The sequence below is a fragment of the Lissotriton helveticus genome, chromosome 8, assembly GCF_964261635.1.
Source record: "Lissotriton helveticus chromosome 8, aLisHel1.1, whole genome shotgun sequence".
Lineage (NCBI taxonomy): Eukaryota > Metazoa > Chordata > Amphibia > Caudata > Salamandridae > Lissotriton > Lissotriton helveticus.
Window position 1 is genome coordinate 311,704,829 of NC_136069.1, and position 14,967 is coordinate 311,719,795.

Consider the following 14,967-nt stretch of genomic DNA (forward strand, 5'->3'; position numbering starts at 1 on the left):
ATATGATAAACCAACAGGGCCTCTGCATATCCCAGAATTAGCGCCAAGAAACCAATCGGTGAGTGTGCGTTTTACAAGAAACTTTAACATAACATAACATATACCTAAATATGATAGTCTTACTGTCTACATTCTGTCCCATAATATTCTTAAATTGACAATATATTTCCACAATATTAATATTCTTGTATCTCAATATGTATTCATCTATATTTTAGCCTAATACCACTGAAAGAATTAGAGAAACTGACAAAGAAATAATTCAGAGCACATTTAAAAGCATCACCAATGGTTTTCAAACACTTTCAAAATGCATGTTCCAAATCTTAACTGTTATTTCTTCTACTCTCAATTTTCTAAAAGAAAATTGGAACATTTTCAGAAATGGCAGGGCCAAATGCAGCAGTAACACAATTCAATTATGCATTACAAACTCTAAAAAGTTAAAAAGTGCCATGGCAGCTCATATAATAATTAGATGTGTTTCCCCCCTATAATTTGACCTCCAACTAATAACGTTCTCTAAGAAGGAGGCATTGTAAAATCGTTTATCAATAGACAAGATAGAAAGCCATCATTTTTTTTAATAGAAGAGCCACATCTTATATGGCTCATGCATGGAATATTCTCCTTGACAGGGACTGCTTTCCATGTTTATGATTGTCGATAAGTTCAGCTGTTGAACAAAAGACAATCTGTCATTTTTTAGCTCAACTGCGTACACAAACCAATTAGGACATTCACCCCTTTGTGATTCTGTCACTTTGTGCGGCACTTGTAACACTTTGAAGGCCTTGCTTGTACACTCCTAGCATCTGTCTCCATTATTCCTTCATTTTAGCACATGCCTAGGAAATGGTACCCATCTAATTATAAGAAATGAATCTTGCTGTGGGTTGGCCTAGGTTTTGTCTATGTATTAACTGTTCAAACAACAGTGACATGTTGTGATAGAAATTGTTTGAAAAAATGTCTTTGCCAAAAGTAGATATGATTAATTATGCACTTTGATAAATTAAACAGGTTTATTCCAATTGTGACCGAAAGTTTGGTCTTTAAAACCTGCAGTAAAAACATTTGCCCTTCAACTGTCCAATCTGATTCCGAAATCAACAACTTCTGCAGACTCAGTTCATGATATGTTTTGCTTATTTATTGCTCACCATCTTCCTCGAATCAAACGCAAAAGGCACAGTCAATATTTTTTAATCCATCTGCTCTGGCCTATTAGCTGGTTTTAAGACATGGATTCCACCGTGAGTGAGAATGAATTCCATCCATCTGAACAACAATATTGTGAAGCAATGGCATTATTCCATTGAGGAGACCTGTTGAACATGTTACGTTTGACTGGACTTTTTCATTTTACAGATTCCAAACTCCCCAAGTGAGACCTGATTTCTGATACATGATCTGTTTTGAAACAGGTTATTTGCACCCTCCGATGTAACAATTATAAATAAAGTCCCTTGACATTTGGAAATAATTTTCCCAATCAGAGTGAATCAAGTATATCGCACGGTAATGGAGTTGCCTATTACTAAAGAAACTATACATGGCAATACACAAAGGCTAACACCTGGGTCACTACACAGACCATGGTAAGAACCAGACCACCAACAGTGTCTGCATTTTCAGATTCAATTGGTGTTGTTTTGCAGAATGATTCAACATTGTCATCCACATCAGCAATGACAACATTTTCACTTGTGGTTTCATGATCCTCGTTTTTGGAGAGATTTGTGGCTACCTCACTATAATTTGCACTTGGAGACAATTCATGAATTTGCACTGAATTTGAAAATGTTTCGTCACTTCCACTTCAGTAGAGAAGAATCATCATTGTTCTCATCTGAGTATTGTTCTCCTTCTGATGCTGCAAGTTTGAAAATATTCACGTGTTCAAAGTTAACTTAAACAAAACAATCAGAAGCTGTTCTTTGTGCTTATCTAAATAATTTTAGTCAACTTTACACTTTTTTTCTTTTTTACTAATCCTTTCATTTGTTTGTACCTATATACAATAATTGAAAGGGAAATAAGATAACATAGCCGAGTTTTTTTTATGTATCATTATGCATAAATGTATACATTGATATTAATAGAATAGTTGTCATGATCATTTCGGGATGTAAACATATTCTATTCTCAGTAACCCCCCTCTTGAATTATATATGTTTGTTTATTTAGATGTATGTTTCTAATATAAATGCACAATTATTAATGCTGTTATTCATGGAAAGGTGATAATTTAGTTTGCTTGAATGCATTCAGGTTTACTAAAATGCAATTCCCAAATATTTTCTACGAGTACTATTTCTTGCCCTACTTCTGTAAATTATTGGGAATTCACGAAAACCATGTAACTGCATTTAAAGCAAGGACATATATCATGGATGCACTTTTGAGACTTTCTTTTATAGTTGGGCCCCTTATTTGGTCTGGTGTTGGCCATGACCTTTTGCGTTTATTAAAATTCTGTCTCTCGCTGGCTTCACTGAGTGACAGCATTCAGCTCTTTCGCAAAGAGCATATTGGCACACAAAGTAGTTTTGTTCAGTGCCAGTAACTACTGTGGCAATGTGTGCTTTTTGAGCCCAAAAATATTTTTTGTTTTACCAATGCTTGTTATAATGGTGAGGGCTCAGTAGCTCCCACACCAATAAGGTTTTACACCATGCCAAAACAAGTCACATTTTGACAAAACTAAAAAGCTGACCACCAATTTCAGACCTACTGGCTTTGCCAATGCTTGTTTATTTTTGTTTCCCATAATCCTATTGAAACTGGTTACACTGATTTTACATTATGAATATTTTTGGCAAATACTAGCATGCATGAACGCATGTTATTAAATGATGCTGCAAAGAAATGGTGCCTGAAATTTTACAGTAGTTTAGCTAAATGTTTTTTTTCCGGCTGTCATATTTTTATGAACATATTATTTTGAAAGCAAAGAATCATCAATCTTGCTTTCAAGCTTCTGCAAATATTTGCATCAAATCAGAGAGCATTCTGGGAGCATTATACATAGCCTCATATTGATAAACTTTGAAAACGTGTGTACACATTTTTATGCTGGAATCAGTAGTGCAGTCAGAGCTTACAACATTTATTTAGAATGCTCACATTATAATAAATAAACAAAAGAAAATGATGTCCAGGGATAAATATACATAGGTTGCTACACCAAAAAGACAAAAATATTGATCCCTTGCGTGGGAGCCTAGTCCCCAATTTTAACTTGTCAAAAGTTTACTAACTCACGAGGGCATCCTCAGTTCTCTCACATATCTTTGCTTTATTTTAGATAAGTATATCTGCACAATTATAAATTTTACATAAGAAAACCATTATACATACAAAAACACATACAAACATAAATGTCTCAAACCTTTTTTTGTACCCATCCATTTAAACCCTGTTGCAAACAGATGCTTATGTCTAAGCAATCCGAGGGGAGGCAATCCTTTTCACACACCGCATCAACAGAGAGATACGACCTCTCTATTCGTTCTACTGGCTTATTCACCCACGGTAGAACGTGAGTCTATTGATGGCAAGAGGAAACTACACAGTTAAACCTGCAAGGTACAGATTAATAGAGGTGTCTACTGCTAGACACAGAAAGCGGTGAAGTAGTTTTTTATTTTGAGTTTTGTTACCCTTGTCCTGATGAGGCCCGAATCAGTGGGCTGAAATGCGTCGACCAGATGCAGAGGAGTCCATCAAATAGAAATGTGTATTTATGAACATTTGTAGCACACACTACACAAGTGACTCAATAAAGAGGTAGTGTCTCTCTGTCCATGCTGAAGACTACAGGGAAGGCACACCAAGTGTTTTGCTCGGCTTGTTTGCTGACTTGAGGACATAGCTGCTGAGAAACAGACAGGAACAGCAGCAGCTGTTTTTTCTTCACTGAACATTGCTTCCATTGTTCAGAAAAGGTATGTGGGTGTGAAATATGAAAAGAAGCCTCGTAATACTGTCACAATGTTACTATGTTTTCTATTGTTCTGCCTTCTGACACGTGTCAGTGCCAATCTCTTGTTCATTTTGTATAATAGTTAATGTTGATATTCTGGGCATTAGGATAGGATTTTGATTTTACTGAATCTTGAAATATATATTCATAGCTTCCTAGTGCTTTTGAGTGTGCCAGTTCATGCTGAAAAAGGGCATGTGTTCCAATGACTATCCCAGTGAAATCTCACAGGACTGACTGTTACCTAAAACACACATCACTCAAGCAATGCTCAGTGGGTTGCAAGGTGATTGCAGTCCAGGGGGTTATCAGTCTCATGTTGGCAAATTGACAAAGTGTGTAGCACCAGAGGGTCTAAGAAACCCTATTTCTGGGCCTTGTTCTGAGGAGAAATCCAGAATATGAATCAGTCACGCAAGACAGCAGTCTGCTATATTCTGTAAGGAGTTATGAGACAGGACAATCAACACTACTTGACACAATGACATTAGAGAAAGCAGTAACAGACACAAAGGCATGTGAGATATTACAAACAGCAGGCCAAAGCCAGAGAAAGCATCAGTCAATCAATGACATACAGCCACGCAGGCCACAGCTGTCAATAATAGGCACAGAGGCATGCAACTCACTAATCAGCAGAGACCCATCTGAGATGGCAATGAGATGTAAAAGCCACAGTTATTCATTACAAAGCAGTCAGTAATAATGCGCAGAGAGCCAAGTAGGACACCATATATTAGTAGAATTAAGTGGTCTGGACATAGGGACAGTATCCACTCACGCCCATAGAAGTGATCAAATGGAAATGATAGCCCATAGGCACAACTCACAGCAAACTCTCTGGCCAGAAACTGTCATCACATGAGCAACAGCTGCATATTTAAAACATTAACATTCATTATGACATAACACGATATTACAACATCCACAAAACTTGGCTAACTGACAAAGAATAGGACCATACATACTAGGCATTGCAGTCCTGGGCAGGAAAAAAGTGTTAAAGACTAGCTGGTTATAAACTGGATTATTGCAAACACTGTAATGTAGGCCTGTTACACTGTGCGTTCTTGTAAGAAATTGGGTTTCTGGTTGGGGATATCAGTTGCATTTATATCATGGAACTGACGGATATCCTCAATTACTGTCCTCTGCACAATACTGCTGAGGATCCACATTACCATCTGCAATATAAGCGCTTTCGCCTGCAGACTGCTGGTCGGAGGCTTTCCGACCGACATCAAAGGTTTAAACTGCCTTATTACAATGAAGGTGGTTATAGTTTAATCCGACCGGTCAGACCGACTGGCTTCCAACGGGATCAAGGAGCCCACCGTCCAGTTGGAGCCTGCACATAATCCCTTACTGAAGCGTTGCCTCCGTTTGGATTATGATGTTGGTTTCCGACAGGCTTTTCATGTCGGGTTTTCCAACATGGAAAACCTGTGGGAAAGCTACTTTGGGGGGCCCTAGCAGGGCCCCCATGCATCCCAGCCTCTGGTTGTGGGCCTGGGGGGCACCTAGGGTGCCCCCTGAAAAACCTTGTACCATGTGGCAGACAACGTGTGATGCCTGCCACACGGTCAAGGGATTTTCACAAATTCCCATTTCTCTATGGGAGTTTGCGAATGCACCATGTGCAGTTGCATCGTGATTAGGTGTGCAGAACCGCCCACCTATGGTCGGCCGGTTCTCACACCGAGATGGTGTATTCTCACATAGTTTGTGTGCAGAAGCAAAGTAGATTCGTTTGAAAAAAACAATACTTAAAAGTACACAAAAAGCCTGGACACAAGTGTTTTGATTATTGTTAAGAAGCCTATAGTTATGTCCTTTCATGTCCCCCCCCCCTAGTGAGCTGCCATGCTGACTCGATGTAAGCTCCAACTGTGAGAAAAATATATAGTATGTCAATTTGATTGCACAGTCTAATTGCATCACTAGTGGTGTTAGTCTCATATTGTTTAAACAATGGGAAGAGTATTGGCCTACATAAGGCAGATAAGCAAAAAGTGACACATCGTTGTTTCTAGTCCTCCTAAAGTATAGATGCATAGGCCAACATGTTATTCTTTAGTTGCCTACTTAGCAGTGAAGGCTCCTATAGGCAAGAGTCCAATCCTGCTTTTATTATAAAGAACATCATATTTCAGGTTTAATCAAAACAAGGTACACTTTTTTAAATTGAGGTATGGACCCACATGGGGTACGTTACAATGAATGGATGCAAAGGAATTCAATAGTCGTTCCCTGGGACATTGAGCGTATCTCTGCCCCTTATGGTGGGTTCCTCTCTGCGCCTTTTGCTTCAAATATTTCTCCAACATTATAATCTCTAAGGAAATATTCTATATCTTTGTCTGTTGTTTGGGGATTTGCATACTTCATCCAAAGGCTAATTAATAAGAATATCTCAACGAGGTCACAATGTAAAAATTCTACACTTAGGGCCACTTAGTCCCCACCCATCTACTCACCTTTTCGATCTGGTTAAGGTAGAGGTCAATAAAATCTTTGTGTTCCTCCTGTGGACTAGCTTTATGAGCCTGTACCTCCTTCTTCACATAATTTCGGACATATTCCAAGTCTTCGAAGACCTGGTGAGTTCCTGGGAGGTGGCGTGCCAGCCAGGGGAACGTCTCGTACAGCTGAAGAAAAACTTGCTGTGAGTCACTTCTGTGCAATAAGTACAAGACGGCATATTAAATAACAAACATATTTAATACAGCACTGGAGAAGTAACCAAATATCCCTCAGTCCCTATTGGAGATTACATTTCTCGCTTTCTAATATCATCCGATCACATTTCAAAAGACATGAGTCATGATTTTACAACCGCTTTGTATTTTTGAACTTGTATCCCTTCTTTGCAGTCTCCATCAGGTGTCACCCTTTAGAGACTTCAATGAGAGATGCTCTGTAATCCTGATTAGGAATCTCTATTATCGGAGTTCTAAAACCACAGCAGAATCTGAGCACATGCACCAACCCTTGATCTGTGTCAGGAAAGAAATGATAACGTTAAGATATATGTGTATGAACTGCACTGGCCATAGGTGTGGTTTAGACATCTTTATAGCAATGTATTCCCTTTGTAAAATGTGACATGAAAAAATAGTTTTCTGCATGTTTTATTATATTTTCAGACTCACCTCGCTCACAAGGTTATGCGTACCGAATTATACAACTGAGTCATAGTGGGAAATGTAAGTTTAAAAATATTGTTTTCCAAAGTTCCTCATTAGGCAGGTGGACTTTCAATGCATTTCCATGAGACTACATCCGTCTTAGAGGTGCGGGCATCACATTCATTACTTTAAGTGACAAGTTGCATTGTGTAAGCCCTGAGTATGGTCAACCTGACACCATGCAGGCTCAGCTTTTGGCAGTCAAGTCATAGTTTGAGGACCAAAGCTGAGAAGGAAGGAGATGATGGGGACAGGAGATGTGGAGCTGATATGCAAGAGTTCATGGCAACTTCTCATTAAAACAAATATTTCTTCTTCAGTACGAGAATGATGTGCATATTCATAAAGTCCTAGTTAACTTAACATGTACATATTTTCCCCAGGCTCACAAACTGAAAAATGACAAACAGCAAATGCAAGGCCTTTTCAACTAACAAGTGACAGCCTAAATTAAGTCATTTTCTTTCAGTTGAAACAGAAGGAAGGTCAACTGAGGAGATTTGTGTACTAATATTTGTATTTCTAATGTATGTATTTGCCTTAGGATAGCCTCTTAAGATATAAACACTTCCCAGCTCACTCAAAGATTTAACAGCACGAATCCCTTTATTCCTGTGAAAGAAACTGCAACAGGACAGTTCAATAACACTGCTTCTTAATAGAGTATTGTTTATTGTGATGTCTGTCAGAAAGCCTCCGACCGCAAGTCGGAGGCTTTCCGACCGACATCAGCGGTTTCAATTTTCACAACCTAATTACAATGTAGGCGGTCAGAAATGAAACCGGCTGGTCATTCCGGCTGGCTTCCAATGAGCTCAAGCAGCCAGTCGGCCAGTCGGAACCAGCACGTAATCCCAAGGCACTGCCGGGATTACGATGCTCGGTTTCCAACAGGCTTCCCATGCCAGGCTTTCTGACAAGGAAAGCCTGCTGAAAAGCGAGTTTGGAGCCTCTAGCAGGGCCCCCTTCTCCTTGCAGCCTCCAGTTGGAGGCCGAGGGAGCATCCATGGTGCTCCCTGTTGACCCCTGCACCGCGTGGCAGGCACCTTGAGGTGCCGGCCACGCAGTGCAGGAATTAACACAATCTTCCATTTTCCTATGGGAGCTTGTGCTACGGCAAGTTTACTGCTGCTGCACAGGCTCCCATAGGAAAATGGGAGTATGCAACCGCAACGTGTCCGGTCGCATCGTAATTGTGCAGTCGGGACCACCAACCAGAGGTCTGAGTTCGGTCGATCCCGATTCCAAGATGATCGACATCATTATCGGCCCATAGGTTTTAAGTGAGCTCTACGTGGTGTTTTTAATGCAATTCCAGTTTTCTACCTTACCAGGTTCTGCAGTCTGGAACTTGGTGACTGCAGTCTACAGGATACAGGCAGGAGATGGTTGTTGGTGGCTGAGGTGGAATAAAAGGAAGTTGCCAGATGGGGGTTGTGTGACAAGCTCTAGAAGCACTGAGTGTAAAGTTACAGATCTCAACTGTTTTGTGCAAATGTAACATATTTATTGCTAGCGGTAAACAGTGCAAACTTAGAAAAGGGAGCAGTGCACTCAAGTTAGCTGTATTATTTTTTGTAGTGGAAGGCATTGTTGACGTCGATAGTCTCAGCGTAACGCCAGTGAGCGTCACTAGGTCACGAAGTATCCTACGCATTGTTGTGGTACTTTCTATGTGTGATAAGCGTTCTCCCCATTTGTAGATTGCCATCCTGACTTAGTGCATGGTAGCATCATTGAGACACTCCTCAAGCCATTTGTGTTGGTGCATTCCAGGCACTGTCACAGGGAGTGTTGCAGCCAAAATTACATTTTCAAAAATTGTCCACCGATAAGCAATGCACAGATTGAATTTTGAGTACCTTTAAATTGCAGTGGAGAAGATTATCTGTAATTTGAAACAGCTGCCTCACGTAGAGCATTTTGGTCAACTGTTGATAGTATAGAACAAATCAGGAGCCATCTCTTTATGTGGAAATAGATAGATTTTTTTCTCACTGGATTTATTAGTCCGGAGTTTTTCAGGTTATTTGTAATGCGACCGCTTAAGAGGCCTTAGTAAGTGGTTTCTCATGGTTGTATTTACTGCAGTATTAAAAAAAATAATATAGTGTCATATTTTATTATTTCCTCATATTCAAGGTTGGAAATAAACATGCAAAATGTGTCTCCTCCTCATTTTTATTGTCACATCCAGGAGAACCAGTCCTATGCTAGGGCAAAGGACTAACGTTGTTTTTAAATTATGCCTTAACTGGAGAAAGGACCGGAGACCAGTTTGTTGTACATTGTAAATCTGGTAAATGAAGAGAAGAACCGTGGCTGTGAAACATGTGGAACACATGCTGTGTTGTATGGAGAGATTTAAAAGAGACACAAAGGAAAAGCTGACCTTAGTGTGGTGGAGATGAAAGGGTGCTTTAAGACATATTAAGTGTCTCCTATTTTCAAAGGCAGCTGTATCGACTGTTGTTTGCCTAGACATATGGTATATAGTTAAGAGTGCCCTGCGATTAAAGCAATGTGCAATTGGTGTGGCTGTAAGACGCATTTTCTGAAGTCTTGTAGAAGTGCACTCTTTTACAAAGTGGAATCACACAATCAAGATGATTTACGATAAGTTTATTTGTAGTAAAACCCCCAAGATGCTGCTCCGGTAACTGTTCTTCCAGACTCAACACAGCTAAACCCCACATTCTAACATGTCAGCATTACCAGCATTCTAAGAGAATTAAAGGAACATAACAGTGGAACAGATAAAGGTGTAACACATCTCCCTTTCCAGTAAAACAAAAAACAAAAAAACAAAAAATGAACATTTAGATTTAATATAATACAAGATTGGTAAATAACATACTTGCAATATACACTCACGAATATAAAATATAATCATTAAGCTTAACCGGTTTCTCCACAATTCGCCCTGATAACCTTCTAATATTAGGAATAGTTTTCTCGACAGATTCAAGCGATTTGGGATGAAAGATGTCAGAATTAGATTGAACCTTTCCAGGTTGAACCTTTCCAGAAATACCAGAATTTGATTGGACAGATACATCACTATTCTTATTCAACCAGATGTTATGTTCTAAATCATTGCACAAAGTAACACTATTAAAGTTCCATTTGCGACCATCATCCAACAACACACAATTCCCTCTTACCTCCAAAAATTTTTTGGGTTGAGACCACTTGGAAGAACCATCCTTAGACAAACCAAACCGAGAAGACCTCACCCAATCACCAACACAAAACCTTTGCCCACTGTTCTTAATTTTAAAGTTGTGTCTGTCGATATACTTTCCCTGATATGCATTCATTCTCTTACTAAGACATTCTTTTGAAACATTTCCTGAAGAAGTTTTAAGCATCCACGCTGGAGTTACTTTGTTGCATGCAGAACGTCCCTTAAGAAGATTGAACGGAGTCACCAATGTGGCAGAATGTGGAGTATTTCGGTAGCTCCAAATCATTTTCTTGACAGCAATTTTACAATCTGCACCTTCTGCCACTGCCAACTGGATACAGTCCTTCAATACACGGTTAAATCTTTCTACCATACCATTTTCCCTTGGACAATATACTGCAGTAGTAACATGTTTTACACCACATGACTGTAAATAATTTTGAAACTCACCAGCAATGAATTGTGGACCATTACCCTTAGTAATTGTCTCAGGGAATACTTCTCTATGGAACAATTCTTCACAAAAACTAATCACATTAGAAGCTTTGATCTCTCTGACAAATGCCACCTCAGGCCATTTACTATGATAATCCATTAAAACAATGGCAAATTTGCCCGCAATGTTACCAACACTAAATGGACCACAAATATCCATTTTTTTTTGGTAAATATCTTTTTATTGCAGCAAAGTAAGTGGTACATTCAAATCACATGCGTCATTCTCTCTGTGGACCATTACATCTATGAATCTCCAATACATGTGCCACACAGCCATTTAGCTCACACCCCGGAGGTCGAGCGGAGCAACAGCAGAGAAAGTCTTGTGCAGGGTAGAACAGCATGGATCAGTGGTTACCAGCTTTCTGGGAAATGACAGTGCTGCTTTCCGGACCTCTCGTCCCCCCTCCCATGCGCAGTGTCCAGTAAGATCAGGAAGTCCTCATCTTCATTTCTGAGCAACAACCCCCCACCCCCCATCTCTCTCTACCCCTCCCAACCCCTTCCCCTCCACCAGAACTACCCCTCCCGCCCCCAACTCTGCCCCCCTACCCCCCAGACGTGCCAGCGTATCATCATTGCGAGACCACATCCATCCCGACCAATCCAGTCCCGAAGTAGGCCATCAGGAGCAATCAACAAACAACTTGTAGTCCTCACCCAGGAAGTAGGGGAACAAGGGAGGGAGCCTAGGTCACCATCTCTCTGGGCAAGTGTTCTGCCGGAGCAGGGCTATGCGCCGGGGTGTCCTCCACATCTAGGCCCAAAAGTGTGAGGTCCAAGACCAACCCCTCCCACGCCCTGGCCCTCTCCAGAGCCGCGTCATTGTCTGCTCTAAGCGCAGACTGCATACGGAGCTCCCCTTCACACCGGGCCCATTTGAGCAGCTCAGCCTTCCACCTCTTGGACCACAAATATCCATAGCCAATTTTAGCCACGGTTTGTCTGGAAATGGAACGGAACTGATGTTGGATTCCTGTGAAAAGTGAGACTTATCACTACAAGTACACGCTGCACAATTCCTAACACACCTTTCAACATCCTTATCCATGCCAGGCCACCAGAAATCACACCTACACCTTCTCTTCATACCAGACATACCTGAATGCCCTTCGTGGATAAGATCTAATAACCTATGACGCAAACCTGATGGTACAATAAGTTTGTCTGCTCTCCTAACTACTCCAACAACAGGATCATAAGAAAGTTCTGGCCAAACAGTTTTATACTCAGATAATTCACAATCACTCCATGAAAGACGATTGCACACAGAAGCTAACCGTGAAACTACTTATTTTAATACAGAATCCTCTTGTACAGCTTGTTTCCACTCTTCCAAACCAATAGCACCATTACTTGCTTCATCTACCGTAGCCACTGACCAATCTTCATCCTGATCCATTTCAATATCGCCCTCACTGACAGGAAGACGAGATAAACAATCAGCATTGACACTCTTAATGCCAGGAACATACCTCATCTAAAAATCATATTCCTGCAGTTTGTAAATCCATTTGGCGATTCTAGGGGTAGCCCTGCCTGCCCCTTTGGTTGAAAATATTTCTACAAGGGGTTTATGATCTGTTCTTAATTCAAAATGTGTGCCCCAAACATGATTTGTGAAATGATTAGCTCCCCAAAAACAAGCTAACGCCTCCTTTTCTATGACTGAATATGATGGTTCAGCACCTTTCAAAGTTCGAGACGCAAACGCTATTGCCCATTCAAACTTGTCTTTTCCTTGCATTAATAAAGCCCCCAGTCCATACGCACTCGCATCCACAACAATGATTGATTTTTTGTTGGGGTCAAAAGGTTTAAGTGCTACAGCATTTACGATGTCCTTCTTATTATTATCAAAAACGAATTGGCATTCAGCACTCCACGAGAAATTAGTTCCTTTTTTCATTAATAATCTTAAACAAACGACTTTTGAGGCAAAATTGGACACAAATTTCGAGTAATATTCCGCTAAACCTAAGAAAGAACGTAATTGTTCTTTGTCAGAAGGCGATGGAGCCTTCTTGATTGCATCTAGCAAGTTTTTCCTAGGTCTAACACCTTCTGCCGACAAGGTATGTCCTAGATACTCGATCTCACTCGTGGCAAACTTACATTTCTCAGCAGCAACCGTCAACCCAGCACACTGAAGCTTTGACAAGACTTCATTTAAAACTTTATCATGGTCTGTTCCGCTTTTCCCCCACACAAGCACATCATCTTGAAATACCAACATATTGGATATACCTTCAAGGACTTTGCACATAACCCTTTGAAAAACAGCTGAAGCTGAAGATAACCCGAAAGGCATTCTCAAAAATTGGAATGCACCCTCTGGTGTTATAAAAGATGTTAAGTGGCGAGATTCAGAGTGCAATTTTATCTGGTGGTACGCATTTGATAAATCAATGGATGAAAAACACTGAGCATCCTTAACAGATGCCACCATTTCATCAATCTTGGGTAAAGGATATCGATCTACCCAAATATTTTTGTTCAAGTCTCTTAAATCAACACACATGCGCAATTTTCCGTTAGGTTTGCGGGCCAAAACCACCGGACTAAGCCAATCTGACGCCTCTATGGGCTCAATGATGTTTTGTTGACACAATCTATCCAATTCCATCTTTAACTGTGACCTCAACACCAAAGGAACATTTCGTACTTTATGAACTACAGGAATACAATCAGGTTTGAGGATTATGCGATGTTCAAATTTTTTAAGACATCCTAATTTGGAATTAAATAACTCTGGAAACTTTTTATGCCATTTGGACCCGGCATCACTTTGAGTCAATAAAACTTGCTCAGAAGTTTTTGGACTTTTCTTATGCCATTTAGGTTCATCAGATAAAAGAACTTGATCAGGATGATTTGGATCTAGAATTATTCCCAAATTCTTTTGTTCCTTCCAACCTAACAAAGCTCTTCCCTTTTTTACTACATAAATAGTTCCTTGTATATACCTGCCCTTAAATAAAATATCTCCAACAAAACATCCAATTACAGGTAATCTGATGCCACAATAGCCTACAGGATTTCTTTCAGGACCTAAAAGATCACATTTGCCACATGACACCCACATGTTCTTGTCAATTACAGTATACGGTGAACAAGAATCTGCCCACAAGGACATGTTGCAATTGTTGATAGAAGTTTCACATTTGGGTGGTTGAATATCATCAGATATTTCGTTCACTTTGCTATTCCAGATTGCCATAACCTCAACTTCACTATCACTACTCTGATAAGTAGACTGATCAACCAAATTTACAGAATTTTTCCACGCACCTGGATTGTCTGATCTACACATTTTGGCAAAATGTCCAGTTTTGTTACACTTGAAACAAGTGACATTTGATGCAGGACACCAAGAATTTTCAGCAACATGTCTAGAATTACCACACCGGAAACAAAAAGGTTTGTTAAAACTTTGTGTTTTGCTAAAACCTTGTGTTTTGTTAACAAATGGTTTGCTTGGAGGAACTGTATTCTTGTTATTTGTAAGAAAGGTTCGAGGTTTAAATTTGACATTATCTCGCTTGGCACTATATTTGTTGCCAAAGTATTTCGGTTTGTTGCTAACAACGGCACATACATCACTTCGATCTTTGCCATTTACATCAATATGACTCTTTTTTTTTTTGAAACTTGTTTTTATTGGCATTTCGTTATTAGAGCAGTACAGACCATTCAAGTAATCACATATGCCGGAAAATGCAGGATAAAAGAAATTCAAAGAGGAGGGAAAAGGCACAAGCATGTGAATCAACATCATGAGGAGCATTGGTGTGGGTCTGCAGAGGCTGTACTTTGGTGTTGCCAAGTAACTGGGGAGACAAAACTCGGGGAAGGGGCATCTGGGCGTTCGCACAGGCATATTGAGAAGATATGGGGGCAGGGTGTCCGAGGGGTCAGGGGTTCGCGCTTACAGTGGGCCGGGTTGCTAGAAGGCGGGAGTGTCGTGCAAGATCGGGCATCGGGTCAGACGCTCTGGGAGCAGGGTAGATGTGTGGGACTGAGGGGTCGCCTACGTCTGGCATTAGGCGATGTCTAGGGGCTGTGGGTTCGCGGGGGCGGGGGGGTCTGCCGGGGTGGGTGTAGTT

The 14,967-nt window shown here is 40.4% G+C and overlaps 1 protein-coding gene across 1 annotated transcript in view; it reads right to left on the reverse strand.

Annotated features, from left to right (window-relative positions):
* The window catches only part of LOC144771608 (cytochrome P450 2J6-like), a 501,433-nt gene that overhangs the window by 274,478 nt on the left and 211,988 nt on the right, over positions 1–14,967 (reverse strand). The window contains exon 5 of the mRNA XM_078655981.1: positions 6,466–6,636. Coding sequence (XP_078512107.1) covers positions 6,466–6,636 — 171 coding nt within the window. The remainder of the gene's footprint in view (positions 1–6,465; positions 6,637–14,967) is intronic.